Source organism: Balaenoptera physalus (genome assembly GCF_965194825.1).
Source record: "Balaenoptera physalus genome assembly, chromosome: 15".
In the NCBI taxonomy this organism is placed as follows: Eukaryota; Metazoa; Chordata; class Mammalia; order Artiodactyla; family Balaenopteridae; genus Balaenoptera; species Balaenoptera physalus.
The window spans coordinates 57,664,478-57,681,816 of NC_138894.1; the positions used below are offsets into that span (position 1 = coordinate 57,664,478).

Below are 17,339 nucleotides of genomic sequence, written 5' to 3' on the forward strand. Positions count from 1 at the left end.
TATCAGTAACCACATTACTGAATTATACTTAAATATGTAAAAAAAATTATCTGTACCAGTAATTTTAACAAAGAGCTGATTTCAGGTAATTATGTGTTAGGCACATTAGGCAAAAAAAGACCTCTTCCTAGCTCAAAGTGTGGTCTATGACCATTGCCAGTCTAAAAACTATGCGTCACTGGCACATGATAACAATACAGAAGTTGACAGTGTTTAGAAACTTTTACAGCAATTTTGGCAGAGTAATTTTATGTCTGTTGAATCTAATATTTTAAAAATGAGGTGGTATTTTGCATGTCTTTAATTTTTTCTCATTTTGTCCTTGCAATAATTTTTATTGCATTTTATAAAAACGTTAGCCCATAACATTTGAAGTTTAAAATAACTTGTCCTTTTCATCAGATAGCTTGAGAAATACACTCTAGAGATGCACTGTTCAATCTGGTACCCACCAGACACATGTAGCTAAATTAAAATGAAATTAAAAATGTAGTTTCTCAGTTGCACTAGCCACATTTCAAATGCTCAATAGCCACACATGATCAGTGGTTACCCTATTAGACGGCACATACACAGAACAGTTTCATCATCACAGAAAGTTCTACTGGGTAGTGCTGTCCTAAAGAGGTTTATCTATCCCATCTAGGTTCTACTATTTAAAGTAAAGTAAGCATCTAAAGGCACATTTCAGCCTGTTGGTTTGGTGTTTAGTCTCTAAAGAGCAATGAAGCATTAAACAGTATACTGTAAACTCCTTGTGGGTAGGAACCCTGTCTCAATTTTGTTTCCCTGTCTCCTAGCTCAGGATCTCGGCAATAGTATCCAACAAATGTGCTGAATTACACTGAAGTTATGAAATCTATAAGGAAAAAAAAATTTTTTTTCTTTCTAGGGCCCTATCTTTTATGGAAGTAAAAGAAAATATTTAAATATTTTAAAATGCTTAACTTTCATCATTTCTATCTTTGAGGGTATAGAAAAATACATCCAATATTTGCTAGAGGTATTTTTATTTATCAGAATTGACTCTTATAGGACAATGAAATTATGGTTTTAATTGCAGTGTTTTTTGTAAGTTCCTTTGACACTTTAAAGTAACTTACTGAAAGTTTATTATATGCCAAACATGTTGATAAGTATCTTATATAATTTAACCCATTTAATCTTCATAAAACTCTATGATAAAGATATTATTCACATTTTATAATAGAGGAAAACCTATTACAATTTTCCCAAGTTCTCAAAACTAATAAAAGATTCAACTAATGGGATTCAAACTCAAAGTTCTGATTCAGGACCCCAGCCTCTTAACCACTGTGTTCTACTGCCTCCCATACTGGTAAATCATAGCCATCCAAAGGCCCCCAACATTTTCAAACATATGAAAAGTTGAAATAATTGTATGTGCACATCCATACACTTAGATTCAACATTTTACTATACTGGTTTCATAACATACCTATATAATTATCTACCAGTATTTATCCATCCATCATTTCTGATGCATTTTAAGTTGCAGACCTCAGTAATTGTCAGCCCTTAAACACTTCAGCATGCTTATCATTAACCAAAGTTTAGTATTTGTCTACATTTTTAAGGTAAAATTTACATATGGTGAAATGGACAAATCCTAAGCATATCATTTAATGCATTTTGAGAAATGGAGACACCCAAAACCTCCATGAAGATACAGAACACTCATCCCAGAAAGTTTCCTCATGCCCCTTCTTAATTAACCCCTCACCCCTACCCTATAGGGGTAATAATGGTTATGATTTTTTTCCCCATAGATTAATTCTTGTCTGCTCTAGAACTTCATATAAATAGAATCATACAGTTTATACTCTTTTTTGTAAGGCTCTTTGACTCAGTACAATGTTATTGCTATTTATCACTGCTGCTGCTTGAATTAGTAGTTCATTCCTTTTTCATTGATGAATAGTATCCCACTGTATGAATATAACACTGTTTTCCATTTTCTTACCAATGGATATCTGGCCTATTTCCAGTTTTTAGCTCTTCTTTGGCATTTATTAAATAAATGTATAGTCATAACTATACTCTACACATTTAGTCTGCTTTCAATCATTATGCCATTTTGCAAAATAATTCAAAATAGACTATAAAAAAGTATAAACTTTATAAAATATTCTCTTCTCTGTAATGTGTTTTTTATATTTGACTTTTCTACTCCACAACTAGTTACTTGTCTTTACTCAGATGCAGTCCTCTCTCTTGTAAGGAAGCGTTCTGGAATTTGTCTCAATGATATGAGAGAATGCTAATTAGTCATGTTGCTGTATACACACACAATAAACTTTTTGATTCACAATCACAGAACCAAAACAACTAAGCAAGGAAAACAGCAGAATGTAAAACAAAAGAAAAAATAAAATATAACCTTGTGGAGAAACTTTTAATTATGAACTCTTAATTATTGTTTGAGCCTAAGGTACTTGTACCCATACTCTGAAAACAACTTTTACAGCCTTTTCCACAAATACTGATCTTTATTTTCTACATTATAATTTAAGTTTTAACATATAGAGTCATAGTGTACTGTCTTCCTCATTCTCACATCCTTTCAGTCACTAATTATTCCTTTCAACTGTCTTCCACATCAGTTCTTTATTTTGCTTCCCTACCACCACGCCCACATCTCAGGCCATTTCCCCTTACCTCTGGAGTATTACTATACCTCCCTCATTTTTATTCATATCCAACCTTTCCCATGTCCACACTCTCATACCCACCACCACTGATTAATCACCCTGAAGTCCGATCTCATCTTATGACACACCTGCCAAAACTTCTGAGCGGCTCATCATTACCTATAAATTTTAGCTCCTAGCCTAACATTCAAAGAGCTCCAGAATCCACCCTCAAGTTTGCTCACTTTATCTCCTGTTTTTCTACATGAAACAAGTTGCTCCAATTACTTTTCCCTAGCTATGCATCTCCATGCTGGTGCCTGTGCCACTCTTACCACCTGGCGCACCTTCTTCCTTACCTGTCCTCCTCCTGCATTCTTTAAGACCCCAGCTACAGGTTTATCTTATCAAATTCTTCTTAATCCACTCCCTCCCTAATACACTATAGTCAAGACACTGCCTTTACTTCAAATAAATCAGGGCATAAATAATAAATATGTAACCCATGATGGTTTCTCTCTTTAGACTTCCTTAGTACCTGTCATCTGTATCACGTATTTTTTGTTCTACACTGCTGGTATTATTATCTTTACATGTAGATCTCTTATTTCACCTACCTTATAAATTCCTACAGTGATACACTCATCTCCTACTTCTTCGTCTCTCCCACTATATCTATCCTAGTCTTGCACATGAGGTGATTAATATTTTTAGCTGATTCACTTTTATAACTGAAATATAAAACAATCCTTGTTAAGAAGCATTTTCCTTATGAGATGGTCTCATAGAAAGTGTGTATGTTCCTAATCTGTATAATCTCTCATACATAAATCATAAAAACATCAAATGCTCAAGAAATTTATACTTCTATGTTTTTTTTTTTTTACCACGTTTGACATTATCACTTGTAGGTTGCAAAATGACTAAAAAGAGTTAATTTGGAGTAGCTCATCTAAACTTATAAAATATTTTTAAAAGGCATTTTGTCCAAATGTTATAACATTTGCTATAAAGGACCTGGTTTTAGTTTCCTCAAAAATGTATTAAGCCCACGTGTAAATTAAGAATCTTTAGGTCACTAAGATTTCAATAAAAGTGTTCACAATTGGAAAGAATCTTTTCTTCAAAATGTGCAATATTTTTATTAATATCAAGTCACTTCCTAAGAGTTATTACCATGAGCTACTTATTTATAATTTAGCTTTCTAGTTACAAATAGTAAAATTTCCACCTAGCTCAGAGTATATTTACATGAAAAGTAGCACAGCATTAACCTACTAACAAGAGTGAAAAGAAATTCCCCCACTAAATTTCCCTGCTCACCACCCAATTAACCTTTGCTATTCATTCTGAAGTTATTAGTTTTGCTACACAACTTAAATGACTTCAACTAGTGCCTCAGCCAGAACTGGAGTCTCATTGCCCTATGAAGTCTGAGCTGTAACAGATGATTTTTTACACATATTATAGCACACTGAATAAAATAGGTAAAGAAGGTAATCCAGGCAAGGTCAGTTGGTCAGTCCCTAAGAGACTGTGCAAACTCAAGATCTTCTTAGCCTACAGGGAGAGGTGGAAAGTATGTTAAAAAAGCACTGTAGGATGCATGCATGAGAAAAAGTTTGCGTTAGGAATTACTATACTCGATACTTACATAAATTTCATTTAACACAACAAACTAACTTCTTTCACAGAGACATTCACCACCTATAATAGGGTGTAGGATGACATTTGCCAAGTTATTGTATTTATAAGAACATGTAACTTACTTTACGATATTTTGTTAAAATATGCAACAAGAAATGTTAAGCTTGGACATGATAAAGAGGTTCCTGAAAGTAAAAGTAATATCATATTAAAGCCAAGTCTCAGGTAAACTCCACCAACTTGCAGGACTTAAAGTACAATTTACTCTTTCAAAATGGATTAAGAGTTGTCTCACTTTATCTTCGGCACATGGGCTAAAAATATTTTTAACTGTGAGTCATGACCCATCAGTAGGTAGTGAAATCAACTTAGTGGGCCAATACCATCAAAAAGTTTTCTGTAATGTAACAGAATAGAATCAAATATAGGAGGGACACACAAATGGGACAGTGACTTTTTTTCTCTGATAAAATGTACCACATAAATAAAGAGGGCAATACAGTAGTATTTGTGATATAATTTTTTTCTAAATCACTGAAGCAAAGTGAGAATTTAAAATTCACAGTGGAGGAGAGGAAAGGAATTTTAGAAACAACTATTATTGCCTCTCCCAAACACTTAAACCAACACATTAAACCCCAATTTCCAAGTGAATGCACCTTGTCGGCAAATTCAGCAGTTAATACAGGGTGACCGGGTGAGCCTGGGGGAAAAAAAGCAGGAAGAAGAATAGAAAGTGTACCCCCTCCTCAACACTGGAGGGGGTACATTTCAGGAATGACACAAAGAATAAGTGCCCTCTTTTGCTTCCCATGTAGAAAAGATGAACATTTCATGGTAGGCAACATCCACGAAGGGAACCCATAGTTCCTGGAAGTTCTCAAGAGCCAGAAAAGGATTTGGAATAGCAGTGGTGGTGGTGGGCAATCACGCTGAGGATGAAGAAGGCATAGCTGGAGAACCTGGAGGGGGGACCAGCTCACTCACTAGTACTAACTGAATCCTCATGCAGCTGCCAACTTTAGGCCAAAGACAGTGTCCCACTCATGTTGTCCATGACCCAGATAAGATTTATCCAGATTTTGAAAAGACCTAACAGTAGCTGAGTCCCTTGGGTAGAACAGAACAAGTGTTGGAGTAAATTAAACCCTCCAAGTGGGGTTGCCTCTGAAAAAGAAATGGGGAATTCACCCTGTGACCAGCCAGATCCAGGTATCTAATCCTCAAGGAGCTTTCACAGACCATAACCCACTCAATCCCAGAACTGCTTTTTGTGAGAGAATTACTATCCTGGAGAACACCATTCAGGGCCAAAACAGGGATCCTAGACTTGGATACCATGTGTACGCCACCCACTAAAAGAAGCAGAATGATGGGGAAAACGTTCCTTTGGGGAATTTGAGTCTACTAAGGAAGAGAATATTACAGAATAGTTTACTGATACATTAATTTGCTTTGTTTTCATTGGTGTAGGAAAACGGTGCTATTTGCATTTTACATTTTCTTTTCTCTCCCTGGTTTTAAGAGTTATCCAGGTCTTCTCTTTTTCAAATGAGATTGTCTCACCAAAGCAGAAGGTTCCTAAAGAGAACATCTCTTCTTGACTTTTGTTTTAGAAAACCTAAACTCAATGAGGGAATTCCCTGTTAGGAAAACAGAAGAGAGACAGTATCTTTGAGGGGTAAAGACTCTGCAAAGGGGTCTTCCACGGTAAGAAAAATAGAAAAAAAAATAGGGCAAGAGGGAAGAGGACAGAAGTATGAAGTATCAAGAATTAGAATGGGAACCTAACCCACTCCCTACAGTTCCCCAGGGAAATAGCAGGTACAAAGAAGAATGGCCTGGCCACATGATAAACCCAGAAAGGCTGATCCTTGGCTCTAGGGATCCTGGCCTCAGCAAAGATTTTCATGTTAAGTATAGTATGGGCTCAACTGAGGCATCTGCCTCCAAGGAACCATCTGGGCTTGCACAATCAGCATACTGCTGGTGATAAACGTAGGCTGAAGGTCCAGAGACGCCTTCTTAAATATCCTGCTACTTATAACACTCTCTAGGATCCTTTTTTTTTTTCAAATATGATTTTTTTTTTTATTGGAGTACAGCTGCTTTACAATATTGTGTTAGTCTCCAGGGTCTTTTGTAACATGGTTTGGTGAGAGGTGGGAAGAACACCAGCCCCAATCTAATAATTGATACTGACTTCACCATGAAGGGGAACTGGAGTCTAATTTAAATTTTACTTCAAAATTAAAGTAATATGACATTTTTTCATGCTACATCACACCTGATACATCTATGCTTTGTAATGGTATAGACAATGGGGGTTAAAAAATAAAAACCTGTTAAAACAGTTTGAAATGTAAAATGGAAGAAATTTAGTAAAACTGTATATTTGTACCTGCATCTGAATTATAATTTTATTAAATTCCATACAGTGAACAACATGTGATATAGTCCCACTGAGGTTAATGATGTACTGAGCTCATCAATTTTACCACTCTGCATCACCAATGGCTTTTGCAAATACATAGTCTCTCCCTCCAAAACACATAACACCATCTTTCAAATAGAATTTCCATTTGTTCTTGCTTCGATGAATCTGGAGGGAGAAAAACAGCCTAAATTAATTAAATTTAGAAGTTAAAGGACCATTTACATTTCTTTGCATATCCCATGGGATTATTCTGATCCTAAATGGGAGTTCTTTATAAATAAGACCCTCCTCAAGATAGTTTATTCATTCATTCAGCAAATATTTGTTGAGTTCCTATGTGTCAGGTATTGTTTTAGGCACTGGAGATCTATTAGTTTTTTAAAAAGGAAAATATAGATTAATTTTTTAGAACAGGAAAAAAATTCCTGTCTTTGAAGAGGTTACATTTTAGTAAGGATGGGAGAAACAAACCTAATAAACACGTAAACTATGTAGAATATTAAAAGGTGGTAAGTGTTATGAAAAATAGATCTAGAAAAGGAATATCACAAACAAAGAGGTGGGGTTACAATTTTAAATAGAAGAGTCAGGGTGGGCCTGACTTGTGAAGTAACATTTGAGCAAAGACTTAAAAAGAAGATATTGACTAGAGAGCATTCCAGACAAAGGGAACAGAAGTCCTCAGGAGGGGCATGCCTGGATTGCTCAAGAACAGCAAAAAGTTCACTATGTCTGCAAAGGAATAAACAAGAGAGGATGTAGTTAATATTATCCGGAATGAAAAAATAGTGGTGTTTCATTTCGAAGAAGAAAGTCACAATAACGCACTGAGCAAGGTCTGAAAATACAGCTATAATCTATCAGATTCTATTAGCTATTCTTTGGATTCAGTAAATCAGCCTGATACAAAATTAAAACTAGAAAATCCTACTACCTTAAGAGGTAAGAAATCATACAATCATTGTTACTTCTGGGTAAACCACAAGTGACTATTTTAAAAATTTAGAAATATGATCTGAAATCAAGGGTAAAATTTAAACCTAGTTGTTGATTGCAAATAGTCAAATCAAGGAAGAAAAGCCTGTGACTAGTATTTGGATGCATTTTGTGAAGCATAAGAAAATACACAGGATAAACTCTCTATTTCTGTGTGGGGGAAATGGCCTGGCGACGGAAAACTTCTTTTCTGAGTTTGACTTCCAAATTTTCACTTGCACTTTATCTTAAGTCTCGGGGAACACAACAGTGACAACAGAATCCTTAACACAGATGACAAAATCTGGCCAGAATTAGGAAAAGAACAGTGGTAGAAGCAGCAGCAACAACTCATCCCAGTAGCTTTATCTAGTGACTACGTTATTCTAGAAATGCAACAATGGTTCAACATTAGGAATTTACTAGTATAAAAACTATATTACTAGACCTAAGGAGACAAGTAATATAATCATCTTCAATGATGTTGAAAAAGCTTTTGATAAAACTCATGCATTACAGATTTTTTTTTTTAACTAAAATAAGAAAGACTATGTCCTACAAACATACACACACACACACACCCCTACCTCAACCCAAAAGCCGTGACTTAGTGCTTAGTGCGGAAACCCTAAAAGTACTCCCGCTCAAGTCAGGACATAGACAAGAATACCCACTCTTATCCAACTTTTCACTCTAGAGGTACTAGCCAATACAATTAGACAAAAGGAAAGTACAACTGGTACTAGCCAACACAATTAGACAAGAAGAAAGAACTAGAGAAATAAAAATTGGAAAAGATGAAATAAATTTGCAGATGCAATGACTGGATGTCTGAAAAACCTAAGATAATCAATTTAAAATGACTAAATAAGAATTCAGTATTGATACAAAATTAATAAACAGAAAGTCATTGCCTTCAAATACTGATATATAAGCAACAGTTAGGAGATATAAAGGAAGAGTCCGTTTACCACAGCAACAAAAGAGATAACATAATAAGGAAAAAATTTTAAAAATACTTGATCTACTGGCACCATTCAATATATCCTCTTTAAAATACTTTCCTTACTCGGCTTCTAGAACATGCCTGGCTTTCCACATGACTCTTTGGCCACTCCTTTGATTCCTCCTTCTCTCTCTTACCTCTCAATTTTAGAGTGTACCAGGACTCTTCTTTCTGTTTATATTCACTCTCTTGGTGATCTTATCTAATCTCATGGCTTTAAATATCATCTATATGCTGATGACTCCCCAAAATTATATCTCTAGCTCACACCTCTCCCTTAAACTCCAGATTCTCATTCAGCTGCTTCAGCACCTCTTCATAAATGTCCAATAAACATCTCAAGCAAGTTTAAATCAAAGACACTAATATACTCTCCCCCAAACCTCACAGTCGTCCCCATCTCAGTGAGGAATGGCCACTCATTCTTCTCATTCAGGCCAGAAATCTTGGACACAATCCTTACACCTCCTACTCATATCTCATATCCAGATCCATCAGTAAATGTTAGTTCTTCCTACAAAGCATATTCCAACCACTTCTACCACCTCCACTACTATTACTCTTGTCTAAGCCACCATCCTCTCTCACCTGGATTAATCTGTCCCATGACTAGTTTCCCTATTTTCACCCTTGTCCTCCTCTTAGTCTACTCTAAACATGGTAGCCAGTCTACTTTTACTATGGCCCTATTAAAAACATAAACCAGATATCATTTCTATGCTCAAAACTCTCCAATGACTTCTCATCCAAAAAATAAAGTCCTTAAAATGGACTGTAAGATCCCGCTCTTCCCCTCACTTACTGCTCTGCTCTCCTCATTGTTCCCTGAACACACAGGTATTCTTCTACCTCAGGACTTATGTATTATTTACTGTTCCCTCTGTCTGAAATGATTACATCCAAATATCCTCATGGTTCATTCTCTTACCTCCTTTTTTTTTTAATTTTTTAAAATTTATTTATTTGGTTGCACCAGGTCTTAGTTGTGGCAGGCGGGCTCATTAGTTGCAGCTTGCCAGCTCCTTAGTTGTGGCATGCGAACTCTTAGTTGCGGCATGCATGTGGGATCCAGTTCCCTGACCAGGGATCAAACCCGGGCCCCCTGCACTGGGAGCACGGAGTCTTAACCACTGCGTCACCAAGGAAGTCCCCTCTCTTACCTCCTTTTGATCTTTACCCAATCACGTTCTCAGTAAGGCCTCCCCTGGACATCACATCCAAAACTGCAACCTACTCCTTAACATCACTAAAATACTAAATTCTATTAATTCAATGTTAATTAATTACAAGCTATTTCCCACAATGCAGTACCACAAAGAATACTATATCTATAATAGTCTAGAAAATTATTTGTTATTCTATGAAATGCATATATAATCTAGTGTCTATACAGTGCAATATACTGTTTATAGAACACAATACACTGTTTATAAGAATCTAAAAGAACTTTCAAACCAAGACCAGTCCCTTTTCTATTACCTTTTCCTTCTTATGTTTATGTTTACCAGCATCTAAATTGCCATTTTCTATCTATACAAAATGTTATAGGAGAGAAAATGATCTTATTTTTAGAGAAAAGGATTCATTTTTTACAGCAATTCAAAGTACCATCCTCCATCTCCCCTGAGTATACTGAAATTGTTACTGAAAAAGAGTCAAAGATGTAAATATGCATTAGTCATTAGGGAAATGCGAATCAAAACCACGAGATACCACTTCACACCCACTAGGATGGCTAGAATCAAAAAGTCAGATAACAAGTGTTAGTGAGAATCTAAACCATCATACACTGCTGACGGGAATGAAAAATGGTACAGCCACCTTGGAAAACAGTCTGGTAATGCCTCAAATTATTACCAAATGACCCAGGAATTCCACTCCTAGGTATTTACCAAGAGAAGTGAAAATATATATTCACAAAAAACTTGTACATGAATATTTATAGCAGAATTCTTCATAATAGCCAAAAGGTGGAAACAACTCAAATATCACTCAACAGATGAATGGATAAACAAAATGTGGTATATCCATTCAATGGACTAGTATTCATCAATAAAAAGGAATGAAGAACTGTTACAAGCTATGATATGGATGAATCTTGAAACACTGTGTGAAATAAATGAAACCAGTCATAAAAGACCACATATTATATGATTCCTTTCATATGAAACTCCAGAATACGGAAATCTACAATGATGGAAAGTACATTAGTAGTTCCTTACTACTGGGGATGGGAGAAAGGGGGCAATATGGGAGTAAGAACTAAAGGGTATGGGCTTTCTTTCTGAGGTGATAAAAATTTTCTAAAATTGACTGTGTTAATGGTTACACATATCCATAAATATACTAAAACCATTAAATTGTACACTTTAAATAGGTGAAGTGTATAGTATGTGAATTATATCTCAAAGCTGCTAAAAAATGTAAATATGAATAAGAACTCAAAACTGACCATTCTACTACATAATCACAGTTATAGTGTTTAAAAACAAATTTAAGCTGTATTATATTTTAGTTGCTAAAGTTCAATTGCTATTAACCTAATTTTTAGGCTTGAAACCTGATAGACACCTTTAACTCTCCCTTGTCAATCGTTCTCTCATGACCAACTAATCACCAAGTACCAATGATACTTTTTTAATTTTATTGAAGTATAGTTGATTTACAATGTTGTGTTCATTTCTTCTGTACAGCAAAGTGACTCAGTTATACACACACACACACACACACACACACACACACACACACACATATATATATTCTTTTTCATATTCTTTTCCATTATGGTTTGTCACAGGATATTGAATATGGTTCCCTGTGCTATACAATAGGACGTTGTTGTATAATATTATATTATTATAATATATATATTATATTATATATATATAACCACAAACTCCCAATCCTTCCCTCCCCTACTCCCCCTCCCCCTTGTCAACCACAAGTCTGTTCTCTGTAACTGTGAGTCTATTTTCGTTTCATAGATATATTGATTTGTGTCATATTTTAGATTCCACATATAAGTGATATCATATGGTATTTCTTTCTCTTTCTGACTTACTTCACTTAGTATGATAATCTCCAGGTCCATCCATGTTGCTGCAAATGGCATTATTTCATTCTTTTTTATGGCTGAGTAATATTCCACTGTATATATATATACCACATCTTCTTTATCCATTCATCTGTCGATGGACATTTAGGTTGTTTCCATGTCTTGGCAATGGTAATAGTGCTGCTATGAACATAGGGGGGTGCATGTATCTTTTTGAATTATAGTTTTGTTTGGGTATATGCCCAGGAGTGGGATTGCTGGATCATATGGCAACTTTATTTGTAGTTTTTTGAGGAACTTCCAATACTGTTTTCCATAGTGGTTGCACCAATTTACATTCCCACCAACAGTGTAGGAGGGTTCTCTTTTCTCCACACCTTCTCCAGCATTTGTTATTTGTAGACTTTTTAATGATGGCCATTCTGATCGGTGTGAGGTGGTACCTCAATGTAGTTTTGATTTGCATTTCTCTAATAATTAGCAATGTTGAGCATCTTTTCACATGTCTGTCGGCCATCTGTATATCTTCTTTGGAGAAGTGTCTATTTAGGTCTTCTGCCCACTTTTGGATTGGCTTGTTTTTTTTTTGTTATTGAGTTGTATGAACTGTTTGTATATTTTTGAAATTAAGCCCTCATCAGTCACATCATTTGCAAATAACTTCTCCCAGTCTGTAGGTTGTCTTTTCGTTTATTTTTTTTTACTTAATTTTATTTTTTTTAATTGAAGTATAGTTGACTTACAATGTTGTGCCAATCTCTGCTGTACAGCAAAGTGACTCAGTTATACACATATAGACATTCTTTTTTTAAAATTCTTTTCCATTATGGTTTATCACAGGATATTGAATATAGTTCCCTGTGCTATACAGTAGGACCTTTTTGCTTATCTTTTCGTTTTATTTACGGTTTCCTTTGCTGCGCAAAAGCTTGTACGTTTGATTAGGTCCCACCTGTTTACTTTTGCTTTTATTTCTATTGCCTTGGGAGACTGACCTAAGAAAACATTGGTATGATTTATGTCAGAGAATGTTTTGCCTATGTTCTCTTCTAGGAGTTTTATGGTGTCTTGTCTTATATTTAGGCCTTTGAGCCATTTTGAGTTTATTTTTGTGTATGGTGTGAGGGTGTGTTCTAACTTCACTGACTTACATGTGGCTGTCCAACTTTCCCAACACCACCTGCTGAAGAGACTGTCTTTTCCTCAGTGTATATTCTACCAAACATACAAAGAAGAACTTATACCAATCCTTCTCAAACTCTTCCAGAAGATTAAAGAGGAAGAAACTCTCCCAAAAACATTTCATGAAGCCACCATCACCCTGATACCAAAACCAGACAAGGACAACTACCAAAAGAGAAAATTACAGGCCAATATCTTTGATGAATATAGATGCAAAAATTCTCAGCAAAATATTAGCAAACTGAATCCAACAACACATAAAAAAGGTCATATACCATGACCAAGCTGGATTCATGCCAGGGTCACAAGGATGGTTCAACATTCACAAATCAATCAATGTGATACACCCCATCAACAAAAAAAGGACAAAAACCACATGATCACCTCAATAGATGCAGAAAAAGCATCTGGTAAAATTCAACACCCATTCATGATAAAAACCCTTAGGAAAGTGGTATAGAGGGAACATATCTCAACATAATAAAAGCAATTTATGACAAACCCACAGCCAATATAATACTCAAAGGCGAAAAGCTAAAATCCTTCCCACTAAAATCTGGAACAAGACAAGAATGCCCGCTCTCACCACTTCTCTTCAACATAGTATTGGAAGTCCAATGATTCTTCCATCATAATCTCTAACTCTTCCATGTTCTACACTGCCATCCTTAGTCTGGGCTCTGTTACTTTATGTACTATCCCTGTTCTTCTTACTATTTGTCTCTTCCAAATTAGCAAACAATGCCAGTTTTTAAACCCAATTACAATTTTCTCAATATCATCCTCATAAGGTTAATGTCCATCAAATCAAGTTTGAACTTCCCCTACCAGGATTCTGGATTTTCTAATCTGCTCCCACCTCTGTCCACCATCCAGCCTCATTTCCTAACACATTCAAAAGGAAAACACCTCATGCAAGGCAGAGCTGTCTCTTCACTGTCCCTTATAAATTCTACATGCATTCATTTCTCTGCCTTTTATCAGGCTATTCTACTCTGAATGCCTACTCTCCACACTTATCTATATCCTACAAATCATTCAAGACCTATTTCAAAGCCCCACATCACCCATGAAGGATTTGTGGAGAACTCCAACTACAAATGATTTCTTGCATTTCCTAGCCCCTTTTAGGACTTACTGTCTGTGCCACTTATGGTAGCATTTGATTTACATGCCACTCATCTTAGCATTTGATTTATATGCCATGTATTTTAGTATTTGATTTACCTGTCACGTATTTTAGCTTTTGATTTACCTACTATCTTATTGTATGCCATTCTATTATTCCATACAGAAACATCTTGCTTCAATAAGACTGTCACCTCCGTCAGACGACTATCACTTTTTTGGTATCACCAAGACCACACAGCACATTTTGGGTATTTAGATCCAAAATACCCTCCCAAATTTATAGAATTATTTAGCTATTTTGAGATTAATTTAACTGAACAGTAACTGATCATCATATTTCCCATCATTTTGCTTATTTTCTACTATAAATGCAATTAATAAACCCGAAGTCTAAAAGGTGAATACAGTACCTTTTCATACTGACAGACAATTACATTATCTGTGTCAAACAGGTCCGGCACATCCTGCTCACTAACATCATCTCCAGAATTTAAAGGGTCCTAAAGATGAAATATACTCACATTAATGAATTTCATGATGCTCTGAATTTTTTAAAGACAGAAGGACATATTCTGTCCCTCCAAGGACACAGAACAGTATTGTATTTAAAAGTCAAACAGCCTGAGTTTGAATCCCAGCTTAGTCACTCAATAACCACAAGACGGACCTTTGGCAAGTTACTAAAACTCCTTGTATCTCAGTTTTCTCATTTGCAAAATGAGGACAGTAATAAGACCCATAAGGCAGCGGTAATGTTAACTAACAAAAGGCAGTAAGATTTAGTATGGCACCTGGCACATATGTACGGCACCATAAACGATAGTTAATACCACTTACATGCTTCTTAATTATCACATTCCACAAAGATTTCACGGCATTTATTAGGATTAGAGCAGATATGATATGCTTCTACCCTGGCTGCCTTCTTTACCTCCACTCCCATCCCTTAAACCTCTCACTACCTCTAGTTAAGACCAACAAATATAGTAGCTGATTCCTAAATACTTAATACTGATTTAAATTACAGTTTAAGATTAAAAGTTTAAATACTAGATACAAATAAGTCTCATTTTAAAGACAAAAGACAGGATTAACCTTAATTGTTATCCCTCTTGGTTCCAAAGTATATTAAAGTACAAATGCTATAAATTTTTAAAAGTTTCAGCTCAAAAATAATCCTTACCTCTTCCACAAGGTCTACTTGAGGGTCTTCATTATCACTACTGTTGGCCGTTGAATCTTCATTTGATATACTGCTGGCTTCTTCAAGTACCTTCAGGTCTCCTGCATCAGTAATCCCTAGAAATTTGTTCTCATCTACATCTCTTGTACTTCCTATTTCATCACTGGAAGATGTATCTCCAGTTCCGTCTATTTGAATTATCTCATTAATATCATCATCAGCTACATGAATGCTTAAATCCATCTGCGAATTAGAATCCTAAAAAGAGAAATAAATGCAATAAAGTTGTTTCCTGTCAAACAAGGTGTATAAAACATTGGATCACACAAAATATAAAATTACCTAAACAGTTCACAAGTGGCCTCTGAAAACATATTTCTTCCCTGTCAGATGATATTCCCTAATTTTGAATTTTAGAACACCCTTAGCATTTCTATATAAGATGGGAATAACTTTTAAATTGTAAATAAAGTAAACCCACTTACAGTCATACATAGACAGCAAATCAGTTGACTGTTTTCAGATAATATTTACCAGTTTTTATACATACTATCTTAAATTTATATACCTCTTAGGTTTTAACTATTTTATTTTAAACAATAATTCAATGAAGTAGAAAGGACAAGTGACATCATGCTCAATGGATAAATAAAAAATATAAAGGACTGTACTAACTAGAATAAGCCAAATACAAAAGGACAAATATAAATCAAAACTGACAGAACTGAAAAGATTAAAAGACAAATCCACAAATATAGTTGGAGAATTCAACATTCTTCTTCTTACTAATCAATAAAAAAAGCAGACTGAAATTCAGTAAGAATGTAGAAAAACTGAACAACACAATCAACCAACATAACCTAATTGGCATTTATAGAATACTCCACCCCCAAATAGCCAAATGCACATTCTTTTCAAGAGCACACAGAATGTTCACCAAGATGGACCATATTCTGGATCATAAAACAAATCTTGGCAAATTTAACACACACAAAGTATGTTCTCTTAGCACAAAGGAATTAAACCAGAAATCAGTAACAGAAAAATCTGGAAAATCCTCAAATATTTACAAATTAAACAACACATTTTTAAATACCCATGGGTCAAAGAAGAAGTCACAAGGGAAATTAAAACATAATTTTAATTGAATGCAAACAAAAACATTACATTTCAAAACCTGAGATGTAGCTAAAGCAGTGCCTAGAGGGAATTTATAGCATTACATGACTATATAAGAAAAGAAGCAAGTCTCAAATCAGTGGCCTAAAATTCCACCTTAAGAAATTAAAAAAGAGAAGACCACATTAAGCTCATAGCAAATAAGGAAATAATAAAGATAAAAAGAAAAATACATGAAACTGAGAACAGAAAAAGGCAATTAGACCAAAAGTTCATTCCTTGAAAAGATGAATAAAAACGAAAAAACGTAGCCAGACTGACAAAAGGAGAAAGGAAACAAGTAAATGACATTACTAATTGAGGATAGGATGCCACCATAGATCCCCAAAACATTAAAAGGATAAGGAAACTGTTTTAGATCATTTGGGCTGCTATAACAAAATACCATAAACTAGGTAGCTTATTAACAATGGAAATTTATTTTTCACAATTCTGGAGGCTGAGAAGTCCAAGATCAAGGCACCAGCAGATTTGGTAACTGGTAGAGCCCACTTTCTGGTTCACAGATGATGGCTTCTCACTGTGTCCTCATATGGCAGAGGGGCTAGGGAGCCCTGTGGGGTCTCTTATAAGGTAACTAATCCCATTAATTGAAGACTCCATCCTCATGACCTAATCACCTCCCAAAGGCCCCACCTCCTAATTACCACCACCTTTTGGGGGTTAGGATTTCAACATATTAATTTGGGGGTTACATAAACATTCAGACTGATGTAAGGCAATTTACAAAAATTGTATGGCTGTATAGTAGCAATAAACAATTGGAAACTGAAATTTAATAACAGCACTATTTAAAGCAGCAAGAGAAAAGCAACTCATCACGTACAAGGGATCCTCGGTAAAATAACAAGCAGATTTCTCACCAGAAACTTTGAAAACAAAAAGGCAGAATT

General features: G+C 35.2%; 1 protein-coding gene across 1 annotated transcript in view; it reads right to left on the reverse strand.

Annotated features, from left to right (window-relative positions):
- Positions 1-6,764: 6,764 nt before the first annotated feature.
- GTF2A1L (general transcription factor IIA subunit 1 like) overlaps positions 6,765-17,339 on the reverse strand; it is a 61,339-nt gene continuing 50,764 nt past the window's right edge. The window contains exons 8-10 of the mRNA XM_082427809.1: positions 15,268-15,525; positions 14,495-14,584; positions 6,765-6,900 (exon numbers count right to left, since the gene is read on the reverse strand). Coding sequence (XP_082283935.1) covers positions 6,793-6,900; positions 14,495-14,584; positions 15,268-15,525 — 456 coding nt within the window. The 3' untranslated portion in view covers positions 6,765-6,792. The remainder of the gene's footprint in view (positions 6,901-14,494; positions 14,585-15,267; positions 15,526-17,339) is intronic.